The 19,950-nt window shown below is 41.8% G+C and overlaps 1 protein-coding gene across 2 annotated transcripts in view; it reads right to left on the minus strand.

Moving 5' to 3' along the window:
- CASTOR2 (cytosolic arginine sensor for mTORC1 subunit 2) overlaps positions 1 to 19,950 on the minus strand; it is a 160,093-nt gene that overhangs the window by 127,168 nt on the left and 12,975 nt on the right. The window contains exons 2-3 of one of the 2 annotated variants that reach the window (XM_065695024.1): positions 13,245 to 13,328; positions 177 to 267 (exon numbers count right to left, since the gene is read on the minus strand). In XM_065695024.1, coding sequence (XP_065551096.1) covers positions 177 to 267; positions 13,245 to 13,248 — 95 coding nt within the window. In that variant the 5' untranslated portion in view covers positions 13,249 to 13,328. The remainder of the gene's footprint in view (positions 1 to 176; positions 268 to 13,244; positions 13,329 to 19,950) is intronic. The other variant, XM_065695022.1, reaches the window with a different exon arrangement.

Below are 19,950 nucleotides of genomic sequence, written 5' to 3' on the forward strand. Positions count from 1 at the left end.
TAAAAGATTTTCCATCATAATCAGGACAACATTCACATCCACTCTTCCCCTTCCCACTTAGAGAAAGAATCTGGTACCCCCAAGCACAGCTTTGTCAAAACAGGGAGGTCAGAAACTCCAGTAAGGCCACCAGGGATTCTGCTATTACCAGTCTAATTACTACTGAAAATGCTTACTTGAAGCAATTGAGAGATGGTAGAACAGACCCAAAGGTAAAATCAGTGGGGACCTTTTGAAGCAAGCAAATCATCAGAGGCTTCGTTCTGCCTGCAGGGAAGGAGAAAAGAGGCCCTGACTTAGTCATCTGGATTTACTAAAAAAAAGAAGAATCAAGTAAACAAGAAAAAACAAAAAAAAAAAAAAATCCCACAAAACACAGAAATACTTCATTTTGTAAGTTTACATCTGCTGCTCTCCAAAATTGCAATTTCTTTCCTGGGTCTGTTTGGCTGCTCTGGTTTTCCAAGTCTTTCAAAGAAGGCCTGAAGGCCTCTTTGAGCAGGAAACACAGACCTCATGGTTACATGAACCTTCACAGAGTTGACTGTAGGAAGCATTAGAAAAATATAAAGCCCCCCCCCAACACCCAACCTAGTTTTCTACACATGAAAAATATGTCTAGCTCAGCACAGGCAGACTTTTCAAGAGCAGGCAACATGGCAATTAGCCAAAAGACTATTAAGGCCCCCTCCTCCAACTGTCATTAGTATTCAGAGCTCTCTCTCCCTTGTTGCCAGGTATACCTGGGAGATTCCATGCAGGGAGCAGCTTAGAATGTCTTGTTATTATACATAACATGCTATAATGTCTTTTGATTATTGCAATTTCAAGTTTTCCATATTTTTGCAGCTTAAAAGGACTCACTCAGCCCAGCCACAGAGTAGGGACCTGTTGTGCAAGATGATGTGACCAGACTTTATTACACTCAAAACCCATCCCTGCCCACACAGCTTCCAATGGCAGTTACCACAGCACATGCTGGGCAGACAGAACAAAGGAACAGGGAGAACAAGCAAGAAAAGAGGAAGGTGATATAGTGGAAAACTAAATCTCAGTATGAGGACGAGGCACTGAGAATTACCTCCTCACCACATGGAGAACAGAGTGCTTACGAGCCATCACAAGTAGATGAGATTCCCAAGTGCTCTAGGTCAGACACCACATAAAACTTGGGGTTTGAAGCCTTGAGACCGGGGAGGGTTGGGGGTGTTGGTGGTGTTCATTGGTAGAACAACGTAGACTGTATTTGGACTGATGGGCAGCCTTCAGATATGTCAGCTTCCACTCATAATCACAAGGACCTTCTTCTTACTGGTGAGCAGGGCAAGAGCCATCTCCTGTTTGCCCAGGGGCATGTATATCTGGAAGCAAGTTCCTCAGAACTCTTCTAGTTTTTCCACAAAACAGTCTTGGCAGCAACCAAGGAAGAGCCAGGCACAGGCCACCAGCAGTCCCTTGGGACACTGAATTTGGTCTGAATGCAGAATTTCTCAGAAAACAAACTGCAGGAACCCAAGTGTTTGCAACAATCAGTCTTTCAGGAAACAGACATTTAACATATGTAGAAAGAGTTTACGTAAAAGGCATGTAATTGCGCACTGTGACGAAGAGATCCTGAAGATCAGCTCTGTACACAGAGGAAAAGTAAAGGAGAATTTCTAATCACGTGAGTCATCATGTTTTATGCAGTTACTCCCAACTACAGCAGGATGTGTCAGTATTATTTTATTTAGATGGTGGAAGGAAGTTCTTAAATCATTTGTGGTTTCTTCTGATACCATAAAAAAAGCCCCAAATTACCATACTTAGTTCTCAAAGATGAAGCTCTGGTAGCCTTTTGCAGATGGATTTTAACATGCAGGATCTAAATTTTTGGCAATAAAACCTCATTTTTTAAAAAATAGATTAAATTATGTCACGTGACTTGTATGACATTGCACTGCTGCAAATCTAACAGCACTCTGCTGTTGACAGAATTTTGCTCTTCTTTCAGAAACATCTGAAGTTCAACAGAGTCTTGACCTCTGACTTGGGCTTGTAACAGCTTCTAAGATCTAAACCAGCAGATAGTACAAGTCCTAATGTGAATGACATAATGGCAGTACCCTGGATAAACATGCCCAAGGCAAGATGAATCCAGTGTCACAGTTGTTTATACTGGCATTTGCTTTTCTGCAGTAGGCTGAGCATATGAAGTTCTTAGCACGTCTGTAGCTCTGGTGTGAAATCGGGGTCAATGTGCACTTCTGGGGTCCCTCTGAGACTCAGTACATAAGGGGACACAGCAATCTGCTCCAGCTTCTAAGCTCAGAGAGTACTTTTGGAATGCAAGCTGTATTTGAAGCTTTGAGGAACAGGGGCATCTTCAGGTCAGATGCTGGTTTTGACCAAAAGGGAAGCCATAATGTTTCTTAACAGCCTTCACCAGTTTACTCAGAGATGAAAGTTACTAAGTAACTATAATTATCCTGGAACTCCTTGCTTAAGTTAAACAGGCCTTTCTGACCCAGGGAGGGTAATGCTTCTTTAGACAAAGAGGTAAACAAAGGCACAGAAAGGAAGGCAGTGAACCAAGGTCACACCATTGGTTATCGTCATTTTAGAAGTACAATTCATAGGCCACTGCTTGATCATGAAACCTCTATGAGGTCTGAGGCAGACAGGATGGGTTTGCAGGCTGCTATCTTACACTTCAGCGACAGCTAGCCCCCTCTTAAAAAAAAAAAAAAAAAAAAAATGTGTGTAAAATATGAACACCCCTCCCCCCAAAAAACAACAAAACAAAACAAAAAAAAGCTTCCCGAACGATAGCTCCTGGGCTGGCTTGTGAAAAAATACCCATTTGTTTAATTGAAAAGAGCGATTTATCAAGCTAATTTCCTTCCAGCAACCAGAGACCTTTCAAAACTTGATTGCAGTTAATGTGCCAGTGTTTCAAAGCATTTTATTCAACTATCAAATAAGATAATGAAGACCTTTAATTTACTGTTGAAGTACAAAGTGGGCTGAGCAGGTCAGACATTTTGCGCTCCCAGGGCACAGCTGAGGTGCAGATGAGACTTGACTGTTGCATCAGCTCCTCAGATGTCCTGTAGGAGAGCTGGGGGTTGCGAAGAGGCCAAACCAGTAAGAGGATGTGTAGGGGGAACTCTTAACTCTGTGTACAAAGCCACCTTACCCTAACTTGGTAGCAGCAACGAGCTCCAATTAAGCATTCACAAACCAGCTTACAAATGGGGAATGTACAACTAAATACCTCGGTGAAGGACAACTCTCATACTGTGGTTCCCTCCACCTATGTTATATGTTTTGGTGCTACCATAAAGCTACTGGCCTGGAAGAACAGAAAACAAAGGGATTCCTAGTACTGGGCTGGGGAAAGGAAGCTTTGACACTCGTAACCAATATTACATAGCCTCTGGAGAGAAGAGACGCAATTGCACATACCTGTCATATGTAGGTGGACGTAGCAACTACTAACTGCAGTACCAAGCAACTTCAAGAAACTCACCAAAGCTCAGCACACTACATAGTAGCAGGCTGGTCCTGTCCCCATCCAAGGGAAGCAAAATTTGCTCAATTTTGGCCTCTAGGAGCCAAGCATAGATATTTGGCCTTGGTATTTTACTCCCAAGTCCTTGCTCTCTTCCCTAATGGCTGGCAAAGCTTGGACACATCCTTGGAGATTCAATAGCTCCTATGGATTCCTCATCCTCAGTAACACTTAGATGCATTCATAAGTTGCACCTATGAACTTCAGGGGAAGGATTCAAACTCTGGGAGGTAAAATGATTATTAAACAAAAGAGGAAAAGCTGTGCATGTGTTGCTGAACCAAAGCATCACATGAGACAGAACCTGAAAGTTTCCTAGACAACATGCTGATCACATAGTGATCAGGTGAGCTACTTAAACCTGTCTGCTGCAATAAGCAATATTGAAACAGACCCAGTTCAGCCCATTGGCTCTGTGCAAAGCCAGGTGAAATGACTGAAGTCATGTCCACTTCAAGGCTGAAAATCATTATTGATGCAAAACTGAGACAGCATGGCTCAGGATGTGGGAAGGATGTTTTCACAGGTACCAAGAGGTGTTAAAGACAACCTCATCTTCTCATTTACTTCTGATACTGAAATAGGAAATTGAAGAAAATACCCCCTCCTTCCCTGCCAGCCTCCTAAAGATCAACACATCTGCAAACACATTCTGCAAACCTAAGGGAAGAAAGCCAGATTGGAGCCTGCCTTATCTCTTCTGACTCGCTAAATGCATTTCAGGCCTCAAGCATCACATGACTGTACATAACGTGTGGATACAGTAACTAATGCAGCATTTATAACGGATCAGCAGGGATCAGCAACATTGAACAAACACCCTTATTTGCAAAAGCACCTTCCCAGGCCATGGAGCAGGCGACCTTGTCTCCCAAGGGTTACAGTGCAAAGGTAATGATCCAAAAATTAACAATTAGAAACTCCAGTGAAATTTATCCACAGCTCCCCCTTAACCTCGGAGTTTTCCACTGAATCAAACAAACCCTGACATTCTGCAATACAGAAACCAGTGCAATGGAAGAGGCTAGTCCCTCAGTGCGGGAGGCAGTGGATGTGCTAGTAAGGACAAGAAAGCACAGATCAATATCTTGTCAAATGTCCTCCAACTGAAGAACAGAACACATCTCTTACATAGTCCTACTTGATCACATGGTAGACCAGGTAGGCCTCCAACAGCCATATGGGGACTCCCAGAACAGGTCAATGTATGAGCTTATTAGCATTGTCCAGAGCAGTTTTCAACACACTGGAAAGTTCCAGCTGTACAGGGCAAAATCCTGCATGCTCTACTGAACCACAGGATTCAGGTATTCATAAGATTTAATTGCAGATGGACTGCCACATGGAAAATTCCCTGCACATTGCCTCTCACACTCTCAATAAATTACATCCCATCTCTCAACAGTGAGGCCTTATTTGCCCTTGTATTAGGGTAATCTTATGTGCAAAAAAGGCAGTACACTTCTGACCACACTACACTTCTCTTTACAACTGGCGTAGCTAAGTTGGGCTCACAGGGTTTTGCCATTTCCACTTGAACAATCTCTTGGTTAGTGTAACCCCTGGATAGTCCTGGGTCTTTGTTGACTTTGTGGTCCTGTGAACACCAAGCTCTTTCCTCTCAAGGGAGTTTTTCGCTGCGGCAATGCATGTACTGCTGGCTTTAGAAGTCACAACCTGCCCTAAGGGACTAATTCCTACACAGTTGCTGTGCTAGTCAAAGCTTTTGTCTGGTTGCAGGACTGAGAGAGAGCTCCTGTGATGGAAACTCCCAGCAAAGAGGAAACTGAATATTGTAAATGCACTCTAAGGCCTGCCCTCTTTAAGAGAGGCTGAGGCAAGCTGGCAGGAATCCCAGTTAGGCAAGGTGGCTTTGCTGAGACAAAGCAGGGCCTGTTGGTCACTGGCCTGTAAGAGGTGGAGGGCCTGAGCCAGCATGTCCAGGTCTCTCCTGGCAGGAGCTCCGACAGGGAAGCAGCCTGGTCTCTCTAACAGCTGCCATTTCCTCCAGCACATTGTTGGCATCCATCCCCTCCTATTTGTAACCCTAACCCTGGCCCTTCCTCAGAAGGGTCTTTCTTTTACGTGATTACAAATGAGCCCTCCTGGGGTCATTTAGAAGATAAAGCCCAGTTGTTCCCAAAGTCTCTAACCTGGATTCTTCCTTCAGGTATCTCAGCCGTTTTGATTCCACACAGCACATTCCAGCAAATACTTGAAAACACACTTCTCCTCTCACCTCTCATACCCGGGTAAGACTTTTAACCCATGGTTATGCCTTAAAAACAGGAATCAGCAGCATGGGCAACTACTCTCATGCACTCTACAGAGTTAAATAATAGAGACAGACCAAAATGAAGGATGTTCTAAAGAGACATAAAAATAACTGCACCATCAGGAGATGTACACACAGTTGCTTATACAAGGCCTGTTTCTGTAATACTTGAGAGTCATGTATAATTAATTGCTCCAGGCTCCAATTTGCAAGAGCAAAAATCATAGAAATATCAGATCTGTCAACAGGATACCTCTGCAGAGGACTAGAAATGTGTTTTCACATCTTCAGATTTTGTGTTCCACCATGGTGACCAGGGAATACTTTTTACTTGGTTTATACACTGTATTTGTAGCTTCATAGATGCTGCAAGGGAGGAGTTGCTGAAACAAATTCATCGATGAACATCATGAGCTGCAGAAGTAGACCATCTCTTTTTGAATCCCATTTCTGACCATAGCAAATAAATGCTCATGGCAGAATGTAAGAGTACAACATGTTTGCAACCTCTTCTGCTGCACCCTCTCTAGTGTCTAACAGGTACAAAAACTCACACTTCTAAACCACTCTGCAGATCTGAGCCTTTATTTTTAGCGCAAAGTTTTAGCAGTAATATTCTGAGTGCCCTGAGGAACTAAAGCTGAACTGAGGAACAAAGAGTATGTAAGACAGAGAGGAAAAACCACAGAGATGCTATAAAATGGAACATTACAAATACTGAAAACAAACAGACTAAAGAAAGAGGACACTGAGACACACACAGGAGCAAATGGAAGGAGGCAGTCAACTGCATTTAACTGTGCAGAAAGTCTGCTTTATATAAGGTATTTCCACTTCTAGGTTTAAATCATGGCTTTCCTCTGCCACTGGCCCCAACAAAAACACAACAGCAGCAGCAGCAACAACATGAAGAAATGTTCCAGCTTTTGGGATTAAGGGAGAAACTCAGACACAAGGTTCTGTAATATGGTCACATATCCCCCTTCCAACTGCTTTCTCTCCCCCTGCTATAACCACTCATGCCTTTGTCTGGAAGAGCTGACAGGTTTAAATAGAGCATGGAAAGCTGGCTGTTTTCAAGCCCCTGTTTCTGCCTGTATCAGAGAGCATGGAACAGGCTTCTTTACACTCAGAATCACTTTCCAAATTCCAGTTGTGATTACTTTAGGGCTGTGTTTCACTCTACACTGTTATTTACTTTAATGAACTCTGCCTACTCTATCATTTGGTTCAAACAAGGAGATCTTTGGGAGATCAAAATTCAAGATGATACAGCAAAGTAACCTAAATGGAATGAGGCCAAACAGCACATAATCATGTCTAACAAGGAGCAAAGGGAGAGAGTGCAGAGGGGGATGGGTGGGCAGAAGTGGAGGTGCAATAAATGCCAGACAGAAAACTGATGCTTCTCACTGTACATCAGGCCTGGGAAGCGAACAGGAGGGCAGCTCCGGCTGAGGAAAGCTGAGCGCTGGCATCAGGTGGAGGGACAGTGAAAGCCATTCTCTGAGCTGGCAGCTGCCTTGTGGAGTGGCCTGTTTTCAGAAGCGGGGACGTAGTGCTAGAGAAAGAGCCCTGCGATAAACTCCTCTTAACTTTTTTTTTTGCATTGCTGCTCATGAAGAGCAGAATGCAGAAAAGGAAAAAATAAAAATAATGGAGTTACACCAAAAAGAGACCCCAGTTAGTAGTGCATCCCAATCTGCTTGTCACTTGAAGACTAAGCCTTCTCAGTTCTTGGCATTAACTAGAGTCTTAACCTCTATTCCCATGTAACTCAAATTAATTTCTTACTCTAAATGGAGTGAGTAAGCAGTACTTTTGTGATCTGCTGCTTGGGCAGAGCTAGAAATGGGATAAACTTCTACGATTACTTCAGAGACAACACTAAATGGGGCCACACGTTTGAAGAACAAATATGAGTTGAAGGTAAGGCAATTATTAAGACTTTTTCTCTGCTTTGGTCCAGTAGGTCAAATGACAGGTATCTGCACTGGAATAATTTGTCCCAAGGGGAATGATAACAGAACAAACTAGTACACAGTATCTGTTTAACTTGAACATGCAAAAAGAAAGAAGAGCAGGAGATGACGAAGCCTAAGGAAAAACAGAAGTCCCAGAGGCTTTTATGTCTTCCTCATATACCAACCACAGTCATGGAAGCACTTAATGTTGTTCAAATTCTTGGACATGAACCTATAACTAAGCATACCAGAACTCCCCCTACTGAGGAGCTACCACAACCACAACTAAATATTTGGGGAATTTCTTCAGCAAAAAGACTTCTCTGTGGGAAAGTGCTGATTTGTTGAAACTAAAGCTTTTTGTGGAAAAATGTCAGCTTCCATGAAATACTAGCTGCAAAGAGGTTCTTGTGCTCACAGTGCAACTGCAGGCAGATAACATTTCTTCTGGGGCTCTTCTGTAGTGTCCGTATACTGATTGTAGAGTCACAGAGACACAAACCAGAAAGGGTTGTAGTGTGCAAGGCCAGATTTAAAAGAGATGTTTGAACCTGGCCTTTCCCAGTGGGCTACAACCATATGGGAAGGAAGCTGGTTCCTCTCTGTCTTTCCTCAGAAGACAGGGTTAAGCACTTGCGTTTATTTTTCAAGAGAACAGACAAAAAGACAAAGTGTTAAACTTTTAATGGAACAGCACTCTGCTCCCACTCTCTAGTTTCAACACAAATGGTATTATTGCACTGACACTGGGGACTTAGTATTATTTCAGCTAAAGAAAACTAAACAAACGAATAAAACCTTGTAACTTCGTGTGATAGTGCTCATTTAGAAAGATGAGGCATAACACTTCAAATGAAAGAAGCTCTGCCTCGCTCTCTGCCCTTCAGCCTGAGGCTGACTCCATGCACACACACTGCCACACTTGTTGCCACCACCATTTCACTAAATCAGTGGAACGAGGTACAAGCTGAGCCCCCTCACTACAGGAACAGCATTTTCTGATAAGAGTCCTAGATATTTGTCTAAAAAATTCCGGATCTCTGTTTAAATGATGTGGCTGCAGCAAGATTTTGTTTGAAAGAATCCAACTGCAGGAAGCTGGGTTTTTTTTTTAGCCCAGATGGGAAGTAGAAAGGCTCTTTCTGCCACACACAGAGAAGGGAGAAGAGTTAAAGCATGCTGCTGTGCCATCAAACCTTCCCAAGCAAGTACCAGAAGAAAGCTTAGCAGAGACACTTTGGTCCCAGGCTGTGTTTGCCCATCAGGTTTTTGAGCTGTAAATCTCAAAGGCTAGAAAAGGCTAAGAAAATTCAAGGCTGTTTGGTGATAGGGAGAAACTATTTGCCAAGGCATGGATCGATGGAAATTTGCTGTGACCAAACCAGTAAGTTATACAAAGACTGCCCTCATGTCACAGCTTCTATTAGGATATTGACTTTCAGAATCCACATGACTGCCTCTTACTGACAAGGTGGCCATGATTCAGTTAGCAACCTGTCCACACTCACTGTCAATACCATCCTGGATGTGAAAAGGTACATCTAGAAAAGGAATAACAAATCTATTCACCCAAAGAGCACAGAAGATTATGTTCCTAAAATGCAGGTGTTGAATGTCTGATTGATGCTGATCACTCATTTTATTTTTTTTCCTTTTGCTTCACAAGGTATTTTTCCTGCAAATGTGTGCCCCACTTGCTTAGATAATCCACTCTCAATACTTACAAACTTTGTAGGAAGTTATGGCTTGGCTGTAACTTTTTGACTAACAGTAGGAGAAAGATACACAATATAATCCTGCAAAGCTTTGATTCAGTCACACTTTGAAATCAGATTTTGGCACTTGTCATCTCTGTATTTAGCATCATTGACATATATTTACAGCCTTTTAAGTCTGTTTGTTCCCAGCTTTCAGTCCACGTATTTCCTTGAAAACACAGAAATATCCATGACAAATTAGAAGCTATGCATCAGCTAGCTGATCACAGAGGCTTCATCTGATATGCAAGAAGATTATTATTGCACTGCTGTCCAACACAGAGGCAAAGTTTCTTTATCAGAAAGTATCTTGCTAGCACTGAGGGCTTGCCAGAGACTCCAATTCTCTGAACACAAATGGCTTGAGAATGACAATACCATGTTAAGATGACTGCTGCAAAGCTTGAGTGTTGGGTTTTTTCTTTTTGTCACACAATAAAGGAGTAAGTTACTTCTTGTCAAGTGCCTCTGCTGCAAGTTACGGAAATTACTGCAAGTTTGGTTTTCACCTTCTTGCCACACCCGTTGTTTTTTTTCCCCTTTAAAGGGAATCCCTCCGGGAGAGAACATTGCTGAAGTGTTAAAAAAAAAACAAATGCAGGGTGCCTCCCAGAAATACTAGTCCATATATTACATCAGGTTTTATCTGCTCCAGCAGCAGGCAGCCAGGACTGTTACTTCCATATTATGGTCATTTTTGTGCAGGTCCTTCTCTGATGTATGTGTGTATGTGTGTAATGAAATTGTTTCCACGCATCATACAAGAGATTTAAGGAAAAGACTGATGTCTTTCTGTAGTTATTCCATCCCTTCTTGTACTATGTTTTGCTGATTTACAGATGACTTATTTATTAACCCAGTCTGCCCTCACGGTATCGTATCTAATCTAGGGGCTGGCTCCTGCTATGCTAATCTGTCACTGTGCAAGAGCTGCATCTGAAATGGGATGAGAAATACAGATTTACTGCAAAGTAGCAACAAGCCATCCTTAGTACTGAACCAACAATCTTTCCTAAGTTGGGAATTCCCATGGAGTTTTAATTGAGAATTCACTTTTAAAAGTTGTACATGAACAGAAACACAGTGAGGGCAAATACTAGCAGGGAATCTTCTTGTGGTCCTCAGAAAGGCAAACTATAACATTATATGCTAAGGTAAGGATACCAGGAGTTGAAGTCCTTCTACAAAGAGCAGAAAGTAACTGTTCTTTTGCTCTGTTCACTTATTTTTAACTAGGTATTTTCCCATCCCTTCATTTTTTAGAACAGAATAAGAAACACTCTTCCAGGCAATATGAATGTGATATTTGAAAAATATTTTCCTCCTTTAAATTAAAATGAAAAATTCACCTTTTTTTTTTCCTCATTGCACCTATTCATTTTGTCTTATCTTTTTTCAATTTAAGCTTCCATTTATGTGTCTCCAATAGTACAGTTTATAAAAGAAACTGTTCAAAGCAGATGTTTCAACAATGTCAAAACCTTTCCTGTAAAAATGATTTTTAAAAGACAAAAAGCGACATGAGAGTCTCAGAACAAACCCCCTCCTGAAAAAAAAAAAGGTTTGATTTTAATGAATTGTCATTTTAACAACGCAGACATTTCAATAAGAACTTCTTGATTAATTCCTCCCAATAACCTCTCAAGAATGAACATCCTTTTACTGTCTCTAAGCCTGGAATTACTGTGCAAGTGTGCTGAAGTGTTAGAGATTTATATGCTCACAGCCACCTGGGCATTTCTCCTTCAGGGCCCACTTTGGTAACGTCAGAGGAAGCACAGAGAAAGTGTTCCTCTCAAAAGGACCACAGAACAATGCAATCCCCATGCCCCTGACAAATCAGGCCAGAATAAAGTAGGTTGCCTTATTTTCACTTGTCACTCCGATATCCTTTTGCACGCTCTTGAACAAGGAAGACAAGAAGAGTACATTAAGTGGCTTTACCCACTGCATATTAAACTGTGCTGCATCTGTAGTGATGCTATAATGCTGAGTTAAACTTATTCTTTAAAGCACGGCTGTATCTGAAGTTATGATCGCTTCCCAAGGATGTGAGCAGGGAGCATGTTCTGAATCTTGAGATTCCACTCACCAGTGGAGTATGGTGCCATTATGACATTAGCTGCCATGAAAATAATAGCTTCAATTACATTTTCATGATGAGAAGTTTCCACTGAAGCTGATTTAACAATACATTATACTGCCTATTTTCTATGCTTGTGCCAATGACTTGGAAAATTGTAGAATTGTGAAATTTTGTTCAAAAGAATAAGCAGACCTGACTGCAATGTCCAAGTGTCAGCACTGCAGCTTGGGGCTTTCCACCCCACTGCTGCAAAATTCAAGTCCACAACCAACACCCAAATGTGAGACTTACTGCTCACTCCTGCACTCATCTGATCCTTCTCCAAGCAGGTAGATAGGAGTCTCTCTCAATACAAGCTTGCTGACTTTTAGCACTTCTCATTTTGCAGCAGCAAATTATATTGAAAAAAATCTTTGGAGAATAGAGATGCCATTAACAGATGAGTAAAGAAGGGAAAGAAAACCCTACTGGTAACAACTATATGATTATGAAATTGCAAAACTTTGCCAGATGAGCATTAAGATAGGTTCCAAAGGCTCACTTCTGCAGTTCATTATTGAACAGAAGTTTGTACAGTCAGATGACAGAGTTGAACGTATTTAAAAGTTTCACCTACTTAAGCAAAAAAGTACCACCAAGGATATCTTGTCTTCATAACATCTTTCTTCTCCACAGCTACCATACCTTGCAAAATACTCTTTTCAGCTCTATACCTCCAAACAGACAAGGGGCTGCACAGTACATTCTGCTCTCTTACTGTTCATTAAAAAGGGAAGAAAGCATGCATGAGTGCATGGAATGGACAGATGACACACTTGGGGCGACAGACAACAGCAGGAATACATTTGCTTCCATGATCTGCTTAGAAAGCACATTAGGAATATACTATTAAGAAAATATTGCGTGCCTTCTTATACTGAATATAGAAGTTTAGCTTTTCTCAGGTCAGGCCTTGGAGATAAAAATAAATTCTATAAAGCAGCAACGGAAAAAGTTTCATTTCTTCAACTGCAGTAAAAGAAATGCCTGTTCCTAACACCACTCCTGCATTTGACCATGTCAGATTCCCCCTCCCCACTCCAATTTTTTATTGGGAAAAACAACAAAAATGACACAACTCCCCCAAAAGCAAACCCACATAAACCCCCCTAACTTTGTGGTGATTTCTGCTCAAACTAACATTACATGATACTGCTAAACATTGAAAGCATGTTTTCCTGCATAACCATGTAGGGTTTTTTCTAATGCTAATGAAAATCATTATTATGGGTCCAAACACACCACTCCATCAAGTGGACCCACTTTGGAAAGATGTGAGTAGACACCCAGCACAGTCATCAGAGAAGTAGCACAAACACAGCCTTTGCTCTAATAGATGTTAGCAACATCAGAGGAGTTTGGCGAGACCAAGAACCACAGGTTTGGTGTCTTCTAGTTTTAACAGTTACGCATAAACACCTCTCTTCCAAGACAGATGACAGTATTTGCCTGCAGAGTCTCACTACAGTTTTTCCCAGGCCCAGCCAGAGCTGCTGAATACTTGTAAGCAATCTACAGAAAGATAAGGCAGGACTGGAGCCCAATAAATCCAAGACCATTTACTACTCACCCATCCCACTGCTTCCTGTCTTGCCTCTCCTCTCATTTGCCTGCGGCCTGAGGCTCCTTTCATCAAAGGGTGAAATGCATTAATCTAGATCAAGACAAAGGGAGTAAGCTCTAGAGTTGAAAAGACACCATGGAGGTAACAACAACCAGACACAAAGAGACAGTTAACTGGAAAGCTGAAGTCCAAATAGCCTTTCTTTTCCTTGCTGCAGAAAGCACCTATCCTTAACCCACACATTGTCCTACCAATGAAGCCCATTGCTGACCACAGCCAATGTTCACAGGAAATACTCTGCTAAGCAAACAGCCAACCGGGTCACATCATAGAATCACAGACCGGGTTGGACTGGAAGGGACTTTAAAGCTCATCCAGTTCCAAACCCCTGCCATGGGCAGGGACATCTTCCACTAGAGGAGGTTGCTCCAGGCCCCATCCAGCCAGCCTATCTCTGCATTCAGCTTTAGCTGGCTGCAAAGAGTAATATAACCTTTGCAAGTGATGCACACAAGACCTGTGTCTGTTTTTAAAAAACTCTGTCAGGATTATAAAAATCTAATAAATGTGAAAACAAAAAGAAAAACATCCCATCAACTGACCCTCATGAAAGCCACATTTAGAAAGAAATACAGAGCTCTGGCACTGCACATATGTTGCTGGCTAATCCACTGGGCACTATCAAGGCCAAGTTGTAACCTTCCTCAGAGAGGTTACCCCTCCCTTGTAGCACAGAACACACTCAGTTTCACTGGGACCAATAGTTGGCTCTCAGAGCATAAACTCCAAAGCAGCAGCCAGGCCACACTGCTGCAAGCTCACAAAGCCAACAGCAAGAAAGGAAATTAAGAAGCAAGTACTGCCAGTACTTTGGAGGGGGAATGAAGAGGTCAGCATTTCACAGATACATTCTGCATATAGACACGTATGTATGCATTTGCAAGTAACTGGTTCCCTCCCCATGGTGTGCTACATGTTGTTTTGTACCCCCATACCCTCCCCCAAACAGGCCTTGAGGAAATGGATCAACCATCCTGGACGTGCATATCACTGTTTGCCTGTATTGTATTTATCAAGCTTTGACATGCAAGTTTCACATCCAGAAACACACAAAAGTGGGCTTAGATACAGGGAGGCAATCTGGACCCATTTCAATGTCATCCTGTTGTTACTGCCTAAGGCTTATGTTGTGCAAACTTATTTTTGTCACTACCTACAAGAGCTGTATTCACAGACGGTTCCCTACAGTATGTCATTGACATTTCTGTAGCACTGGAATCAGGTGGGCTTTTGCTGTTTCATCTCTGTTCACTTTGTTTTGTAATAATCAGTCTATTTTTAAAAAGCAGAATAATCTGTCCTGGATACTTGGTTGTGTGAGTGCAGAACATGAATTATCCTTCAAATGTGCAAATATATCGGCCTGCAATTACTGCAGTCATCTTTCATTACAGACTCTCTTCAACAAACTGGGGTTTTTCCCCACATAGGATGAGTCTCCCCAAATCTAGCAAAACCAACAGCAGAGACACCAAACTGAACCACATGCTCTCTCGCTGGCAACAGAAAGGAGGCACCAGAGGTACAAGCCAAGAAGCACAAATTGCTTTGGAAGGTGAGCAGTGTCCCTCAGCCCCAGGGAGGGTGTGACTGCCACTGCTGTCATCCCTAGAGCTTTGCCAGGGAGCTGCACATCCCTACACAGCGTCTCAGGTTGAGCTGGTGTGACAAACTGCTTCATTTCAAGCTGTGACTCAGGGCTCAGCACAGAAGAAACTCTCCTGCCACTTCAATGGGTTAGGAGAAGCATCTGGACAAGAAATACTACGTACAACTAAGAGAGGTGATGTCCAAAACTGTGACAGTAATAGTCACCTGCACTCATCTGCTTATCATTAACTTCTGGAAGTCTTCCTGATACTAAAGGGACTTAACGTGTGCTTGAAGGTTCTGCTGAATACACAAAATGAACCATGTGGTTGAAAGTGGTCTGATGAACAGCAGTCTCAAGAGATTGAAAAGTTATTTTTGAAGGCGGCAACAAAAGACAACAATTATCTTCCAGAAGGCTTAACCCCTCAAAAGTGGGATGCTTAGGATCACTGACAATGCACCAAACCCCAGGATTTACTGGGATCACATTTCATTAGAAGCCACTGTCTAGATGCTGGAAAGATGACAAAGGGAGTTGTAGAACTGAAACAGTATTTTCTGGTATCTAATACAAAGTATTTCTAGACTGCATGCTTCAGCACAGTTTTGGCCTTTTATTTTTTGTTTAAAGTTTGCTTATAAATAATTTCCCCTCCTTTAATATTTTTAACATGTCTTTTCCTAATGTAAGTTGCTTAAAGATGGGAAGTACTTCTTCCATACATAACCCCAGTTGGATTTTCAAATTCTGTTTTGCAGAATTTCAAGAATGAAGTATGTTGATTTACAGAAAGTGCTGCTCAGATGCTGAAGGTACTTTCTACACCTACGGAAAACTGATCTACTTAGCTACTACAGAATAACTATTTCGCAGCACTCCTTTCAGTGCTGTTCAGTTATTCACAGCAGCTCCAGATATACTCCTGCAAAATAAAAGCCACTTCAATTTTAGATGAGGGAGTGAAAACAGGATGGCTGTGCTAAACCAGCTAATTCTGCAGCAGCTAAGCCACAAAGAATTCTCCCTAGCATAAAAGTATGTCCACTTCTGTAATGTCCTTTTTTAAGGGAACAGTTGTGAAATGGCCACCCAAAAAATCCATTTTAGGGAGGAGCAAGAAAGTATTTTGCACTCTCTCCTACAGATTTCACTGTACGAACCTTCAGCTCTATACTGGGACTGAAAAACAGGCTTCAGCAAAACAGTAACTGGAATATTTTCCACAGCGACCCAAAGATTTGAGATTCTCAGTTTCATTTGAGTGTATTAAGAATTCTTAGAAATCAGACTTCATATGATATTGCAGTAGTGAACATACTTTTTTAATGAGTTTTCCATCCTTTGATCTCATATTTGGAAATCCCAAATTTCTTCATAGCAGACGTGCAAGATAGCACATTTTAAAATGGAATAAATTAGAAGTTAAAGATAGCAGTGATTACAAGTATGCCCAGAAACTACCCTGTTTGTTTCCCATAGTACAGTAGCTAAGCTAGTAGCTGTATTATTTTTGGAGGTGTTGGCTTGATTTTCAGAACTGATCAGATACATCTCGCATGTGTCAGCTTCCCTGGAACTGGTGGTTTCCAAGTCTGGCTAGCTAAGAAAATATCATCAGGGCACACACATGGCCAATGTGACGGAAGATTTGCACCTAGTTTGATGTGGCTGGTTTAGTTTGCAAGACTTTCTTTTATTTTCTGTGCCTTGCACCATTCAGCATTGAAAGTGTCTTTGCTGTGAAAGGACATCACTGAATTTTCGATTAAGAAAAGCTCACCTTGACCCTTCCCTCTAATCTTCCTGTTCCCAAGTATTGTTTATTAATTGCCCAACTCAGCAATTCCCTGCCCTTTACTCTAAAGAAAAGATCTATTACCCCAACAGTTTTCAGTGACTTTTGCCTTGCTATGGTTGTTCAGGAGGCCTCCAAAAGACAGATGACTCCAACTATATGATATGAACTTGGGCATGCAGCAAACATCCTCCTCCCAACTGACCAAGTCAGCTTATCTTCTAGCCTGCACTCATGCCTGACCTTGAATTTGCTGAGCTACTCTTGGCTGTGGGGACAAAACAGTGATAACTTCTTTACTGCTTTCTATATGATCTGATAAATGTAAATATTCATCTGTGAGATTTGTGTTGCCCTTTATTCCCCAAGTAAACTCAGAGAGCAAAAGGCACTTCTAGAGCCAGGCCATGAAGCAAAATGGCAGACTGACCTTTAAAAAATAATATGATTACAGCATTCTTATTACACTCAAAGACGATTCATGGCACCTTTTATTTGGTACTCATGCATACTTTTTGTCTTTGGCTTTTTCCCCAACATGCAGAGGAAAGAGGCAGAAACTGTGTTTCCTCTCTGAAATCAGGGGAAAAATGTCCTGTTCTCACACCTAAATGTATTAAAGTGATGGAACACTACTATCTCAGCTTCTACACACAAATAGCATAGCCACAGCCTCTGACGGGCCTGTTCCCAATTTGGTTTTAATTTAATTTAAAAACAGAACATGGGCATTTGTTCTGGTTCAAGCAAAGTCCAGCAGAACCTCAGTTAAATGTTGTGTTCGTGGCACAAGTGAAGAAATCAGTGATGAAACATTATTCAGCTCAAGGACTATACCAAGAGCATCAGCCAGACACATCAGAGCCTGTTCACCCCTCAGACACAGTTCCACAAGCCATTTGCAGTGCTTGTCTTAACACTGGCAGCACTTGGCCAAGGCTGAGAAATGCCCACACTTGTACTTCCTCCACTGCAGGTTTGAACACATTGCAGAGGAAACAGAAAGAAGAACCAAGAATATTGGGCATGCTCGTGTCTGTGCTATGCAGTGTAACAAGGTGTCTGAGGGACGTGGCAATCAATTACCCGCCAGCCTAGCACAGCTTCTCAGGCTTCTGAGTAGATCCTATCGACATTGATGGACTGATAGTAACTGCTGGCAGTAAGAAGAGCAGCCTAAATAACCAACATCTGCCAACCTAATAATTGTTTTGAAGCTTACAAATAACATCAGCAGATATTTCTGTAAAAGGTTCATAGGCCTCACTGGTATGTTAACATTTTGTTACATAGAACTTGTAACCTCTGCCAAGTTTAACTGGATATCCCTTAATAGACTGAATTAAAAAGGAAAACAAGCGATTACTCTCTCCTGTAACATGTGAAACAGTGAGAGGATAGATTGCTTATTGTCTTTCCTCTGCTCTTTGGCTTCCAAACCATAGCAGCAGAGGGGTGGGAGTGTCCCACTGCTCTGTACCTTATTTATCCAGGCCCTGAGACCCTCCTCCTGGCAGACAGGGAATGCTGACAGCAAAGCAGGCACTGGGGCTTCACAGCCCAGATATGCTGCTCCTGACTGCACGCAGCAAAACTATTGGGAAACATCCCCTTTGCTCTCCACTTGGCTAAGTACTCTCTTATTAAAAAATTATTTTAACAAGCTAAATACTCAGACAACCTCATCTCTCAGGAAATTATATGGAACTATATTGTTTTCAGCCCATAAACTGGCTCATAAAAGGTCTAATATATAACAAGGCTCAAGATTCTAACTTTAGTATTTTGTACAAGGAATCCCATTAAAGAGAGAAGCATCATTCTCCCAGGGCTCTCCCTCTCCAGCAAGGTACTACAAGAAAACAGCACTCAATTTTCAGTGTAAGACTCAGCTGCCCCTTCAAATGCTTAAAGCTGAAAACTGTGGCAGCTCCCATCTCCTTATCTACTAGTGCTTCCTCCTCCTTATCAGGTGCTTACAGACAACAACAGAATGATAGGGGAGCTGCTGCTTGGGCTGCATCAGAAAGCAAAAAGCAGCACAGATGTCTACAAACACAGAACTCAACCAAGCCAAGCTCCAGTTCCCCACCTGCTTGTATGAAGCCAACAAACCAAGACCAGTTGAGAATATACTTGCCTAAAACGTCACATTTAAATCGATCTCCTGACGGAATACACACATACCAGAAATGTGATTAACTCCCACTCCAAACAGGGCAGTATAGCCCTTCAATACCTTTCCACTGAGTCCAAAGGACAAGCTAAAAAAGTACTTCAAACAATATTCAACCCCAAGATGGTGCTTCCTTTTCTCCAGTTTGTATAACATGCCTGCCAAAACAGAGCTCATACATCAAAGATAAAGGTTACCACAACGGTCATTACTGAAAACACATAATCTGCACATGCAACATCAACCACATTCAACTTGAGACCACTTTAAAAAAAATCTCAGACAACAATGTGCACAGAGAAGTCAAATGCATTTAAGCTCTAATACTAAAAAGGAAATAAACTTCCAAGGCACATCATGTACTAAACTTCACCTGGATCTCATGGTCCTGGAGAGCAATAGGTTGCTGGGGAAAAATAACCACCCAAACCCACCTTTCCCCCTGCCCTGAAACCTGTCCCACAAAGTACATATTTTATGGGATGCCAGTGTACTAACAAATATGAACTCAAATTCAAACTTCTTTCTAGAAGAGCTGAAACCACCTGTTAGTCATTCACAGTCTCAATTTCATCAGGAACATAAACATCATGTGTCCAAGCACAGTGGATCAACAGATGCTCAGTCAGCACAACTTACAAATTGAAATCAGTCACGGAAGGACTGACTACTCAAGTTTCGTACCATATTTCGATGGCTTTTTTAATTTAAAAAACTCAAGAGATGAATAGTTAAGCAGAACAACAATAAAAAAACATATCTGGAGAAAGACAGGAGTGTGCAAAGAATAGTTTCATATAGATATGCTTCTTTATTGAGAAAATTAAGTTTCTGTTGATGAGGTAAAGTAGAATCTAGATCAAGATCTACCCACACATGGTAACAGCGTAAAAGAAATAATCCACTTGAGCCATGTGTCTTGAGTGCACAGACATTTGCTGTAGATTCAAATAGTTTTGGCTAACTTGCATGAAAACAACAAGGGAGGCATAGTTTTTCTCCACTTAATAAAGTTTCCATTGGAAGCTGATCCCAATCCTTGTACATTTGCCAACCAAGCAAGTATCTTCCTGTACATCTTTCCTAA

The sequence above is a fragment of the Lathamus discolor genome, chromosome 14, assembly GCF_037157495.1.
Source record: "Lathamus discolor isolate bLatDis1 chromosome 14, bLatDis1.hap1, whole genome shotgun sequence".
Taxonomy (NCBI): Eukaryota; Metazoa; Chordata; class Aves; order Psittaciformes; family Psittacidae; genus Lathamus; species Lathamus discolor.